The 15,130-nt window shown below is 25.1% G+C and overlaps 2 protein-coding genes across 3 annotated transcripts; both read left to right on the forward strand.

Moving 5' to 3' along the window:
• The first annotated feature begins 50 nt into the window (after nt 1-50).
• LOC122505250 (putative helicase mov-10-B.1) lies at nt 51-6,885 on the forward strand. 2 transcript variants are annotated; one of them, XM_043616747.1, is made up of 10 exons: nt 51-311; nt 2,860-2,942; nt 3,191-3,637; nt 3,761-3,916; nt 4,044-4,337; nt 4,490-4,627; nt 4,789-4,982; nt 5,132-5,411; nt 5,584-5,878; nt 6,111-6,885. In XM_043616747.1, exons 2-10 carry the CDS (start codon nt 2,923-2,925, stop codon nt 6,774-6,776), a joined length of 2,490 nt encoding a protein of 829 aa, XP_043472682.1. In that variant the 5' UTR covers nt 51-311; nt 2,860-2,922; the 3' UTR covers nt 6,777-6,885. The 2 variants fall into 2 exon arrangements, with proteins under 2 accessions (XP_043472682.1, XP_043472684.1); XM_043616749.1 differs by having other exon boundaries at nt 2,863-2,942.
• A 3,264-nt stretch (nt 6,886-10,149) lies between these two features.
• On the forward strand, nt 10,150-10,576 carry LOC122505243. The gene is made up of 2 exons (XM_043616739.1): nt 10,150-10,315; nt 10,422-10,576. Exons 1-2 carry the CDS (start codon nt 10,150-10,152, stop codon nt 10,568-10,570), a joined length of 315 nt encoding a protein of 104 aa, XP_043472674.1. The 3' UTR covers nt 10,571-10,576.
• Nucleotides 10,577-15,130: the final 4,554 nt, after the last annotated feature.

Raw genomic sequence — 15,130 nt, forward strand, 5'->3', positions numbered from 1 at the left:
TCTCACAATTTCTCTAATTTAAAAATAAATGCGCACAAGAGCTAAAATGTTCACTTTATTCCCCGAGTTTACTCGTTGACGTTGTCTATATATAAATTTAGATAAGAATATTTTTTTTCTCTATTGTTCTTGAAAAAAAGATTTTTGTACATTTGTAGTGTGTGTTATTTATAGTTTTAAAAAGTTTCTGGATTACATATCGATCTAAAAAGTATTTATATTTAATCGTCTAAAATAGATTATGAATGCTTCTCTATTTTTAAAGAATTTTTCAAGTAAAATTTGAATTTTCAAAGTGATACCAAAATCGAGTGAGTATTTTCAAATTTGATTATTTACAAACAAAGATGCATAATATTATTGTATTGTACACAATAATTAAGAAGAATAATACCCAGTAAACGAAAACTAATTGAAATGAATTAAAAAGAATTCACAAAGAGCTTTCGTGAATCCTGCTTTGTGACAAATACGAATTGGAGCCATGATGCAATTTTCCTGCATTCGCGAAACTGTATTGAACTTCCGAACCTTCTATGCGTACCAATTCACTGGACAAGTTTTGAGTCTTTAATTTTTTTTCAATTCGTTAGCACGAATTCAATGCATTCCTTGGCCATTTCTTTCGAATGCGAATTCGTTTGGACAAATTGGTACATATTGAATTAAATTCAATTGAATATACAAAGAGCTTGAGTGAATCCCGCTTTATGACAAATACGAATTGGAGCCTACCAAAAATGTTAATTCGTTTCAATTCATTTGAATTAGTTTTTTTTTACTGGGTATTTAGTGCCAGCAAATTTTCTTTTCAATTTTTTTTAAATATTTAATTAAATTCAAAATAAAAATTTATTATTTAAAAAAAATAATAATACCTATAATAATAATAATAATAATACAAATTGTAATTAGTTAATTAATTAAATAAAGTTATAAAAGTTTAATAATTTTTAAAACTATTTTGAAATAATTATTATATTTAATAATTATTGTTATTTTCGTTAATAATTTTAAAAATTAAAACTAATAAATTTCAATCCATAATATAATAATAAATAATAAAATAATAATAATAATAATAATAAATATTTGTTATTTGTTAATTTATAATTAAATATTTTTAAGAAACTTATTTAAATTAGTAATTATTATTAAATTTTTCATAAATTTTACTACTATTTAATTTTATATGTTTATAAAGTAAATTATTTATTATAAATAAATAATTAATATTACAACAAAATTTTTAGAATAATTTATATTTTTTTAAATTGATTATTATCTATAGTAAGAAAAAAATTGAATATAAGTATATAATATCATGAATGAACGTGAGATTACCTATATATATGTATTTTTAAAAACAATACGTAAAATGATTCATCTATTGTATTATAATTATGTGATTAAGCAGATCCATGCAAGACTATCATCTTACCCAATACCCAATGGGAAATTTACAACTGGCGTAGTACTGCGCCAGCACTGGCAGCACTGGCGGCAAGGCTGAGAGCCAGCACTGGCATGACACTGGGATGATAACGCCGTCTGGCGCTGCCGAAGTACTGTCTGTCAGTGCTGCCAGACAGCGCTGGCGCAGCACTGGACCAGTGCTGGCTGAGAATATTGCCGCAATAAATGCCGTATTGCTATTAATTAGTCGTAAATTCATAATTATAAATAATTTAACAACAAAATGGTAAATAATATTAATAAATAGTTATTATTCATAAAATATTTCTCTTCTTAAAGAAATTATATTAAAGATGGAGACTAACAATGGATATAGTAAATGAAGTAGAAAAAAATTGTTTATAACATTTAAAAATTAAATAATAAACAATTACAGTAAGTGTGCATTAGATTTTCATATTTTAGTACCTAACGATTGGAATCTAGAAATATCGTAAACCTATGAAAATAAACAAATTGCTGACGAGGGGAATCGAACCTACGACCTACGGACTAACAGACTAACGCTCTAACCACTATGCTAACGACACATGTGTACAGTAAAGTATTAATATCTCAGTATCATTCAGACATACAATTATTGAGTCAAAGATGAGAAAAAAAGGGATACGTTAGAAATAATAAATTGAAGTAAAATAAGTTAAACTAAATTTTTAATAATTAAATTAAATTACTTTATTTATTGCATTTAACATTTTACGTAATTCTTAAATTACGTGGTAATTTTTTAATAATTTTTTATTCATAGTAAGAAGTATAATAGTATTTTAATAGGAACTAAATTATTATTGAGATTAAAGTTTAAATTTTGTTTATAATTTTAATTTGTTTAAATAATTTATTATTTACAAAATTAGACAATTGTGTTAAATTGTTATTATTAAATTTGACAAGAATAAAAAATGAACAACTGAAAAGTAAAATATTAATTTTTTTCAATAATATTATATTTATAAACATTTATAAACTTTCTTTATAATTTTTTTCAAGTTTATGTCAAAAAAGCAATGTTGGCAAAGAGCGTTGTGAACAATTTTTCTATACTCAGCCAGCACTTGCCGCCGTGGCTTGTCCAAGCTTTGGCGAAACAAAAATTCTGTACTGCGCCAGCACTAAGTGTCGAGGCTCGGCTAGACTACGCCGAACAATCGTCTGAGTACTAAGCCAGTGGTGAACATCGGCACTACACTGGCATTTCCCATTGGGTAATAGTATTATTGAAATTTTATAGCTATTGAAGTTTTTAAAATGTAAAATATTATATAATATCTATATATTTATATATAAATTTATATATAAATAATTTTTTTTAGTAACCTCGAGTTTTTTTTTATTAAAATAGTAGGTAATAAAATAAATTAATTTATAATATTTTAATTTCAGCAGGAGACATATATATTTATTTTATTTAAAAGAGAACAAGTCGTCAGTTTCAATTATTACAAAATGGGACTTGATTACGACAGGTACATAATTAATAATCGTTAATAATAAAATCGCAAGTAATAATTCCTCTGTTTTTATTATAATTAATATTTATACTGATTAATATAAATTAATTATAAATTTAACGAACATTAAAAAAACAACGAATCAAATAAGAAAGTAGTTATTAAAAAATTTCTATTTCTTAATAAAAAATATTTAATTTGTTATAGCAATGTTATTGAATTATAAATTAATTTTAATTATTCTGAAATATTTTATTCTAAAGCGATATACTGGCTGCTGTACCAAAATATGCAGTACCCAAGATACTAGTTGAGACTTTAAAAGGAAATAATATGATTGAATCTGCTAATGTATGGACGTATTTAGAAATGATAAAAAATTTAAAAGATTTTGATGATGATAATTACCTCGCTACTTTGAGCAATCTTTTATATTTGGAAGAATGCTTTGATAACAAATCTATAGACGATGTAATAAAGAAGCAGAAAGTAAAATTGTATAATTTTTCATATAATGAATACAGTTCTGCTCGGTATTTCAAAATATTTCTAAAAAATATTGAAAGCGATCTTTGCTTTTTAAGCAGAAGTTCTGTTGTAGAAGTAAAAAATGTAAAAATGGTTCCTGAACAAAAATATGGTTTCATTATAACTGAAGTGTCATCAAAACTAGGATATATTATTGTAAGACCTGAAAAGGATTATGAAAAGTAAGTTATACATTTCTTTATAACCTCTCATGCATTTCATTTTGATATATATATCATTCTTTGTTGAAAGGATGACATTTTATAATTTAATTTAATTTTAATTTTATTATAATATTTTAACAGATTCAGTAGACAACATAAAGTAGATAATGAGTATTCCATTGAATTTGAATATTCCAATTGGCCTATCAGAGTCTGTCAATATGCAATCGATTTAATCGCTAAAAATCTTGATTCATTACAACTTTATAAAAAGAGAATGTCAAATATTCCAAAAACGTACGTAAAAATATAAAATCATTTCATAGAGGTAGTTTTTGTTTTTTTAAGATGTATCCCCTACAGGATCGAAAAATTCCTGAAAATTTATTAAATATTTAATTGCAATGTTTGAAATATTTTTCAGAGTAATTACGTCATTCATTAATAAAAATGTGGCGAAAAATCCCGAGCAAGTGCAAGCGGTACAACAAATTGTCGGTGGCACATCATATCCATCGCCATATTTACTCTTTGGCCCTCCGGGAACTGGAAAAACTGACACGATTGTTGAAGCTGTTTGTCAATTAGTCGAGAGAGGCAACAATATTTTAATCTGTACTCCTTCCAATGCTGCTGCCGATGAGGTTACAAGAAGATTATTAAATTGTGGCATATCGCCTGATTTGATTTATCGAATGACGAGTAAATCCGTCGAAAAGTGAGAAAATATTTATATCTCTATTTAACCTAATAATAACTTTGACTGATTTTGTTTTTTTATAATTTCTTCTTTTAACTAAACACTACATCAACATTGTTTTGCAAGTCTTTTCTATATATTATTAATATCAATAATTTTTTCTTGTTTAGAGATACTATACCGCAGGATGTAAAGATTTGTATGCATTTCCAAAATTTCGGAAAGGAAGATATTGAAATTGAGTTTCTAAATAGTTCTGATATTCGGCGTAAACAAGTAATTATATCAACACTTACCTCAGCTGCAAGGTACATAATTATTATAAATTTATTTTATATACTTTATTTAAAATTCTCTGCCACCAATATAGTTTAACGCATTCAAAATTTTCTAACTTCTTTTTATAATAACCATTTATACTTATATTTTAAATCAGGATATATAATATAACAAATACTTAATATTTCAGATTTTTGAGATTGAAATATTTCACTGATTTTTTCAATTATATTTTTATCGATGAAGCTGGGCAAGCAACTCAACCGGAAACTTTTATCCCGTTTGTTATCTCAATGAGACATAGAAGATGTAATCTTGTAATGTCTGGAGATCCGAAACAATTGGGACCAGTTGTAATGACCAAATATGGAAGTCATTTACTAGGTTTGTAATTTGTAAAATAGAAATTTCGAGGTCCTTACAATTAAAAAATCTTTTTTCTTAAAATTATTTTTTTTAAATCATCCACTTCGTCATCCCGAAGTCATTCTAATTATTATACCGAAAATTTAACTATTTAATCTTCTTTTTAGGAATTTCAATGTTGGAACGTTTAATGGAGAAGAGTTATCTTTACAAGAAGGATTATGATAATAAATACGATCCGAACTTTTTAACGAAACTCGTCCAGAATTATCGAAATCACGAAATAATTCTTCGATTACCAAACCAAATGTATTACGACAGCGAACTGGTTGCATGTGCTGGGGATAAAGTGAAAATTGCCGAAAATTGGAATCATCTACCGAAGAAAGGATTTCCGATTATATTTCACCCTGCGTATGGACATGAAGAAAATAATGAGTCTCATAGGTCTTTATACAATTTTTTTTTTAATTTACAAAATATAATTTAATTTACAATAACTAAATTTATTATCATGTTTATATTTATTATATAATAATTTTTTGCGTTTATCATCAGGAAGCAAAAAAGAGAAAAAAAAATACAAAACTAATACGCTATATACTTTTTATTTATTTAGCATTGCAAACTATGTTGAGGCAGAAATTGTTATGAACTATGTTGAAAAATTACTTGATGAAGGTTTGGAAGGTATGCAAATTTTTCAAAGGAATATTGGTATTGTCACGCCATTTCGATATCAAAAGAGTATAATTATGGAGAAGCTTAAAGATAGAAAGTTATCCAAAATATCTGTCGGAACTGTCGAAAGTTTTCAGGGTCAGGAGAGAGATATTATCATTGTCTCTTTAGTAAGGTCAGAAATTTTCAAAAACGGAAAGAAACCCCACATTGGATTTTTGAATGACGATAAGGTATTTAATTTTAAAGTATTTTTAAATTTCTTTTCTATTTTTTATAATTACAATTCAAATAAAATGGAGTATTTAAAATTTTTTTATTTTATTCAAGTTCAATTTTTAAAATTTAATCCTATTACCTACTTTTAAAAATATAATTTAATAATTTTAAGATAAGCATTCTTTTATCAAAATTCAAAAATAAAGGTAAAGAGAATATTCTAAAAATATTTTATTCCATTAACAGAGATTTAATGTAACGATCACTCGAGCAAAGTGTTTACTAATCGTTATTGGCAATCCAATGGTGTTACAAATCGCCGATTGCTGGAGAAATTTCATCAACTATTGTAATGGCACCTATTGCATAGATAAAGTCATCACGAAGAATCCTATTCAATCTTATAATAATCAAATCATTAAAAATAGATTTATGACGTATTGTAATAACACCTATTGCATAGATAAAGTCATCACGAAGAATCCTATTCAATCTTATAATAATCAAATCATTGAGAATAGACTTATGACGACAAGAATTCATCAGAATCAAGATAAAATTGACAATAATCATCAAAATATGGAAAATAAAATTAGACGGACAAGAAATGATCAGAATCAGCATAAAAGTGACAATAATCAAAATATGGGTAAAAGAAATGCAAGGACAAGAAATTATCAGAATCAAGCGAAAAATGAAAATAATCAAAACGTTGAAAATAGACTTATGAGGACAAAAAATTATCAGAATCAAGCTAAAAGTAAAAATAATCAAAACATTCCAAATAGACTTATGTCGACAAGAATAAATGATCAGAATCGGGATAAAAGTGCAAATAATCAAAATATTGAAAATAAAATTAGAAAAGCAAGAAATGATCAGAACAAGGAGAAAACTGCACGGAAAAAATAAGTTCAGCAGATTTTACGAAACTAATTTCGCACTAGCGGATATTTAAGATTCCTAGACGAAGTTTTTCAAAAACCCAGAAACTTTCACTACTTTAAGCAGAACAATTGTCGAGAAACTGCAACCAGTGTTGTAATTTATAAAACAAGCTTGAATGTAGAAATGTTTCGTATTTTCTGGTGAACATTTTATCAGAAAATGGTAAAAATGTTTCGTGCAATCTAAAAACGCGTGGTTTGAGTTTCCACTTCGCTGTCTATCGTGAATTCTCGAACACAAAGTTTCGTAAAATTCTATACGGGGTGTACTGGGTGTACCAAAAGTCGCGTTATAAATAGATATGTTGAAGCTTGTCTCTTCGCGTCGGTATTAACTTGTCTGCTGTATATAGATATAATATGTGGAAGGAAAAAGAGAACTGCTTTACCTGCCGGTAACATTTGGATAATTGTTTTCTTTTACGTATTTCACATTTCATTGTTCCAAATTCGTAACATTTTTTATGTGCTTTTGTAATCCAAACTTTTAATTATTATTAATTTCTTTTAATTTACAGTCCAATAAATTTTATAGTTTATCATAATATTTACCGATGACAATATATATATTAATTTCTCAAGTTTTAACTGTTATTACTTCAAATTTTAGACAATTTAATATAAACATTTTTTGAGTTTGAATTTAATTTTGAAAATTTTTTGTCAATTTATTTATAATTTAAAATTAAGAATAAAATTATTTTCTAAAAATTGAAAAATTTTATAGAGATTTTATAACTAATTATAATCAAAAAATGTTATTTTAAAAACCATAAAATATTTTGTATAACTTTTAAAAAAATGATTTTTTTAAAAATTAATATTCAGTATATTGACATTTCTCACAAGCGCAGTTTTAATCTCCTCAGTTAGTATATAAAGAAACTCAATTCTTTCATCTACAAGTGCGAGTTATATTGTATGTGCGTTGCGTCAGAATTCGTTTATATGTATGCGTATTTCCGTTAAGTTAGTGTCAGAATAAAATAAGCCAATCCAAGCGAACCATTGCGTTGTAGAGTGCAGTCACATGTGTCGAACCAATCATCTATCTCCTATAGAAGACGAGAAAAAATGGTCTTGAGAGCTCATTGGTACATTAAGAAATTCTTTTTTCTGCTTTATTCGTTTTTTTCTCCGTGAATATTTTTTTCCGTGGCGCATGCGCTTCAGGCTAAACATTTTACAAAACTCTTGAATTAGAACGTCCAACCGATCATTTGTGAATTCCATAGAATTTTTTTTGAGTTTTCGAGAAACGCAGTCATCATAATATATTACTATTGATTCTGTTTTATCTTATACTAAACTCCTCTCCGTATCCGCTATTCCAAAATTAGTTTCGTAAAATGTACTAAATTAATTTTTTCCGTGATGACAATAACAAAAACAGAGAAACTATAAGTAAGGGAATAAATTATAAAACAAATTCTCCTAGAAATGAATGCGCAGATTTTATTTTTTGTACATTAAATTTTGCCGCATTTTTAAATATAAATTAATTTATATATATAGATACTTTTTGAAAAAGTTTAAACGACAATATAATTGTCTTATTTTTAAGCAAAATTATTTTTTAACTACGAAAATAAAATTGTTTTATTACAGTTTGTTATTTATATTTCACTGTGTTTTTTTTGAACACGTGAATATTGACGATTATGAAAGATTTTTTTTGTAAAAGCGTTGCTAGATTCACTCCTAGTGAGTGACATTTAAAATTGGTTCTAGAAATAAAAATTTTATATTTTAAAAAATGTTTCGTTTTCTTAAAAACTAGATTGAATTAGGAAATGATTGAAAAAGAATAAAAATAGGTTTTTTTTAATTATAATAAAAATTAACCGCAATTTTCACATCATTTCAATTTAATTATTATTTTCAAGAATTTTTAACTAATATTCTTCTTTAAATCAAATTTTATTTTTAATACTTTTCGAAAAAGTTCTATGACAATTTTTCAAATATCCATTTGTTTTCAACTCAATTTTACGAAATTTCAATTATTCGAAAATTCTCAAATTAAATATAGAATCAGAAAATGAAAACCTCAAATAATTACAAAATACAATGAAACTGCAAAAAAAAAAATTAATTCTACAGAATTTTTGTTTAAAAGTATAAAAAATTCAAATTTCCAAAGATTTTATACTTTGAAATCTTTTCAAAATTCAAATTAATATTTAATTATAATTGTCTGCATTTTATATTTTATAATTTTTATAACGAATTTTTATAACGAATTTATTACGAAAATTAAAAATTTTTATATAATTGAATTCTTGCGAGGAATTTTAATATAAAAATTTTTAAAATAATTACATTTTTCGACGTATTCAACTAAAATTGAATTAAAAATAATTCAAATTCTGCGATGAGTTTTATTCTTCATGAAAATAATTGAATTCCTAAAAAATGTACATTTAACATTTCATTGAAAATTTGAAAAGAATTATATAAAATTTCGAAAAACTTGTAACTATTTCTTATCTGTTAATATGAAGTAGGATCGATACGCACTGTACAATTTTCCCTTATCTTTTTTAATGATTTATGCACTTCATTATTTTTTATTTCAAATTTCTCAATATTTGATATAATTTACAATTTTTTTTCTATTTTTTCTCCTTGGATTATATCACTAATTTCTAATTTCAGAATAAAAAAAACCATAAAATTTAAACCTCAATTATAAATAATATTTCCATTATTTTCATGAAGATAAATAATAATTCAATTATTATATTGAGTTAGATAACAAATAACAATTTCTTCATAAATGATTCTAATGTCAATAAAGTATCAAAATCATATATTAGTTTGAAAATTGATTGCATCTGTGAACTAAAATTTTGTCTTAAACATTTTCTTTTTACCTATTTTTTTTTTTAGAAAGAATTAAATTTTCATTAAATAGTTACGTTTCAAAAGTCTTGTTATATTTTAAAGGATTATAAATTTAATATAAGAAGCTTTTATTCAGAAATTGGAATAATTTTTAAAGACGATATAAAATAAAAATAAATGTTATTTATTTTTTTTTTTTTTAGAGAAACATTTGTTTCATACAACAAAGTATGTTTAAAATATTTATCGAAAATTAAAAATCTTCAGCTCTAAAAGTAAATCGCTTAATTAGGTAAAAAGTTATGTAGATTTTAAGAGAAGTTGAGTTCTTAATATTAAGAGAAAAAAGTGGTATTAATTTTTTCTATAAATAAACATATCAGATATCTGGCTGATTTTAAAAAAAGAACTTGACATACATTATTCACTTAGTTTACTACATTGTCACTATTATAGTAGAACAACAAAGAAGAGCATAAAAAATTATTATAATGAAGAGATTATTGAAAATTGTAAAGTGGGTTCCAAATAATGTTCATGAAAGTATTTATCCACTGATTTTCATAAACTGGCTGTCAATATTTGGCTTCAGTGGATATCCCTTAGGCGGTACGAAATATAATAAATTCCGTTCCATTCCGGGGATAATACTTTTTGGTATGTTCTGTAAATGGCTCTGCTAAATAATAATCGTTTATTAATGACTAGCTTTTCCACACTTCTTTTTTCATTCAATTTATTGTTCATTTTATTGTTATTGCAGGTATTCTTTGTTGGACGATTTGTAAGATTTTTCACGAATATGTACAGAAAACCCCATTTGCGTATGCTGTCGAAGGAGTATTTATCACGGACACAATAATAATATTTGCTGCTCACATAAACGGTTGGATTAACTTTAAGGTACCTTAAAGTTAATTTTTTAATTTTGAGACGAAATTCAAGCATGTGAAAAATTCCCACAAAAATTGTAATTTGTATTAATCAAATTAAATAGAAGTTGAATGGTCTTTATAAAAGTATGATGGAATTGGATGATGCGACTAGAAATCTTGGCTTCAAGGAAAATTATAGCAGAACTTTTAAAGGTCTACTAGGATGGATATTTGCCTTTTTAGTTTTAGGCTTCATGACAGAAAGTTTTATGTTTAAAAGATTACAATTTTTTGGAATACAATTTTCGGTGATATACTTTGCAACAGTCATAGATTTGAATATATACTCAAGTATCAAGTACGTATACATTATATTTGTGATATTTTAAAATCAGACGGCAATTGAAAATAATTTACAAGTCTTTTAGGAAGATGTTATTTAAGAAATAAGCAAATAAACTAATTTTATTTTATGTACCAGGTTCATTGCTATTAAAATCAAATTCTTAAACAACTTGCTACTAGAAAACTTTAAGAAAAATTCTGCATTCAACACAAATGCATCTGCTGCTTCTGAATTCCATTCGTCAATAGAAACAATTTATTTGGAGTCTGAAAATTTGACAGAAGAAAAGAAGAGTTGTTTGCAAAAGATAAAGTAAGTAATATGTATTTAAATATATTACTGACTCGGAAGTAAATAAAAAAACCTAAAATCTTAAACAATAAAAAAATATTTTTTTTCAGATGCATTTATTTGAGTCTTTACATTCACTCTAAGCAGTTAAATCAAATTTATCAAATGCATTTACTTTTGCAAATGATTTGTAATGCTTATAATTTAGCGACATGGGTTAGCCTCTCAATAATGGTTTATTATCCTGACGATTATTTTGTACTTTATGCGTGTTTACTAAAAGTTATCAAAAGCGCTTTAAGATTTTTTCTCATTGTCGCGCCTTGTTGTCAAATCGAGAAGCAGGTAATATGTGATAATGTTAAATTTTTAATATAATTTCTAGAAATTAAAATTTACAAGTTTATTCATAAATTTAAAAAATTTTATTTCAGAGCAATGAAATGAAAGAAACTCTGTCAGAATTGGTAAATTACGAAATAAACACCTTATTTTCTTGAATTTTTCAATTCAATTCTTCATTTCTAGAATTTTTAACTAAAATTCTTCTCGAACTCATTTTTTTTTATAATTTTTGAAAACGTTCTTTGAGAATTTCCAAATCCTTTTGTTTAAAATTTATACGTAATTTTGATTATTGTGACATTCTTCAATTAAATATATATTAGAAAATAGAAACTTGAAGAATTAAAGAAAAATTCAATTAAACTTTTTTAAAAAAATTATTTCTACTGAATTGTTAATCAAAAAGTACGAAAAGTTAAAGTTTTCAAAGATTTGAAATCTTTTCAAAATTCCAATATTTCTAAAAATTTTCGCTATATTAGCTTTTAATATTCAATGATAATGTAAAACTTTAACTGAAATTAATTTTTAAATCTTATTTACAAAAAATAAATTCAATTATTGAAATACAAAAATGAATAATTTATTGAATAGGTATATAAAGTATAAATTTTATGAGAATTTATATAGGAGTTATTATAATTACAATTATGAAGCCGAAAAATTCGCATTTTTCTCAAAAATTTAGTTCTTTCAGCAAAATTATGTTTCTGTACAATAAAATCTTCTTTCTTTCAAAAATCTTAATATTCATCAAGACGAATCAATTGATGTATATAAAGTATATTGGAATTTATAGAATTACTTACAATTAAAGTTTAAAAATTCACTTTACTAATTTTTTTTTGTTTATTTAGAATCATATTACTGTATAATAAAATTTTGTTCTTTTCATTAAGACGAATGAACTTGATTTTTATAAATGTTAGATTATATTGAAAATTACTTAAAAATTATAAATGTACTTGTCGTTAATGCTTCCTCTAAAAATTTATTCGCTAGTCGTAAAGAAGAAGCAAAATATTCATGTAATGAACATCTGGATTTACAACTTGTTTTTAGATGGATGACTTACGCCAACGGATAATAGAATTGCCAATAATTTTTTCAACTTTTGGATTTCAAAAAATTGGAATGACATTTATAGAGAAGGTAGTAACATAATTCTTTTGATTTAATTGTAAATTATATAATTCATGTTTCATATAGTTTGCAGTAACTTGCACTACAATTTTTGGTTACATACAATATTTCAAAAAGAATACAGAATTAGGTTTGAATGACCAAACATATTAACTCAGCTACGGTACTGTGGATAATCTTTCCGAGAAAACTTTTATGCCAATATCCACTATATTGGCAATGCAGGAACCAGACTTAGGATTTGCCAGCGCACACGTCAGCAGGAAAAGGTTTTTTAGGAATCTTATGAACCTTTGATTTAGGAATCTCATGAGGCCTTTAAATTATAAAATTTTTAGAAATGGTTTAAGAACATTTTCTCTATGTATAGAAATATGCTAAAGTGAATCGATTTATAAATAATATTTTATTATAAAGAAGTAAATAATGTTATTGCTTCCTTCACGAGAACAAGCACATTTTTTTTTGCTGATCGCAAAAAGGAATCAATACATTTTAATGTATGTATATTATAATGATTATCTATACATTTATATTTGAAAATAGAAATAATCATAAAAAAAACTTAATTTTGTTATTACCTTGAAATAACATGATAGCAGCAATAAAAAGGTCCCCCTGCTAGACAATGTTTATGAGCAGTAGGCTTTTCGTTTGGTATATTATATTTGCAGTCATCCTCTTTTAACTTACAGTCTCCAAACTTAAGATGTGTATCATTAATGCATGTGTAACATCGATACATGCTTGCTGAATCTGCAGTCCCGTAATTGGCGATTCAAACAGCTAAACTAGCGCCTCCGGTGGCCGAGTTTAAACTAATATATACACGACTCCCTGCATGGTGTTCAATGTAAATATCAACGTTTTTATAGTTTTTCAGTTTTATTTTCACTATTAAATCAAGTTTTTTTTTAATTGTTCTACTTGTTTAAATATTTATTAAATATATTATAATAATTTTGAAAGAGCATCGTTACTCGCGGACAGAAAGAAAAGAAAAAATGGGAACGAAACAAATGTTATTCGCTCTGAATTGAAAAAAAACAGAAAATCTTTATCAGCTTCCAAAAAATGTTGTAAGACGTAAACAGTAGGCTATTGCATTTAAAACAGGAAAAAAATTAACCGACAAAATGAAAGTTTGCAGTACAAATTTTAAATCTAAAGATTACATATCAACTAGAAAGAACATTTTTTGGTTATGTTTTTATATGTTTGACAAAAATTCTAATTTTATATTACTTCTAATTATATATTATTAATTTAATCTCTATAGACATTAAATTAATAATATAAAATTAGAATTTTAGATTATTAGAAATATAATATTATTAATATTAGAATTATTTAATTATTAGAATTAGAGCGGAACATAATAATTGTTTCGATCCCGTTTTTTCTTTTCTTCTGTTCATGAGTAACGATGCTCTTATCCATATTTATTATAATTTATTTAATAAATATTTAAATAAGGTTAACAATTTAGAAAAAAAATTGATTTAATATAATGAAAATAAAACTGAAAAACTTTAAAAATGTTGATATTTACATTGAACACCATGCAGGGAGTCGTGTATATATTAGTTTAAACTCGGCCACCAGATGCGCTAGTTTAGCTGTTTGAATCGCCAATAAGCTGTAATGTATTTTATTTTCATTATACTCTAATAACATTGCACAATCTCTCTTATTATATTAAGTTAGAGTATTTGTTATTTTACAACTCACAAAAATATTAATATTTGTCCTTTCGACATTATACATATAAAGAGTTAAAAAACAAAAATCTTATTATTAACATTAAAGAAAAGTTTATAAACTTACAACCAAACACCCCAAGTTCATCATGTACTGAAAGTAATAATAAAAACATCAATAATAAAGAGAAATGCATTCTTTTTCTTAAATTATGTACTTCCTTATAGTTTATATTGATGTTGATATAGAAATTAATATTTGAAGTAAACTGTAGGCCTACATACTGGGATAACGAGTATATATACAGTGAAAGAAGTTGCACTAAAGTCTGTATATTATAATCAACCAGTAATAAATTACATAAAAATTTATTGCTATCTCTTCTAATTGTATATTGACAAAAATTTATGACAAAAGCGATGAAAATGTTTTTAAACAATAAGGTGCTTATTACTACACATAAACAAAATTTTAATAAGATACTAGCGACATTTTGATGAAAGTTTTGAAAATTCATTTTTTATTAATGTTTTAGTTTTTTAGGGGATGTCAAAGTCGATTGGATTTTTGCATTGAGCTTCAATGGGAAAATCGCATCGACTTTGACATCCCCTTAAGTACCAGCGAGCAAAATTTTACGAAATTTCAATTATTCGAAAATTCTTCAATTAAATATATTATAGAAAATAAAAATCTCAAACAATTTCAAAATTCAATGAAACTGCACAAAAAAAAATTATTTCTACAGAATTGTTATTTAAAAGAATAAAA

The sequence above is a fragment of the Leptopilina heterotoma genome, unplaced genomic scaffold (genome assembly GCF_015476425.1).
Source record: "Leptopilina heterotoma isolate Lh14 unplaced genomic scaffold, ASM1547642v1 Lhet_350, whole genome shotgun sequence".
NCBI lineage: Eukaryota > Metazoa > Arthropoda > Insecta > Hymenoptera > Figitidae > Leptopilina > Leptopilina heterotoma.

Coding starts and splice junctions, on each gene's coding strand:
- LOC122505250 (XM_043616747.1), top strand. CDS start 2,923: ATGGGACTTGATTACGACAG. Junction 4,628..4,788: donor ACACTTACCTCAGCTGCAAG/GTACATAATTAT, acceptor TTAATATTTCAG/ATTTTTGAGATTGAAATATT. Junction 5,879..6,110: donor GATTTTTGAATGACGATAAG/GTATTTAATTTT, acceptor TTCCATTAACAG/AGATTTAATGTAACGATCAC.
- LOC122505243 (XM_043616739.1), top strand. CDS start 10,150: ATGAAGAGATTATTGAAAATTGTAAAGTGGGTTCCAAATAATGTTCAT. Junction 10,316..10,421: donor TCCGGGGATAATACTTTTTG/GTATGTTCTGTA, acceptor TTGTTATTGCAG/GTATTCTTTGTTGGACGATT.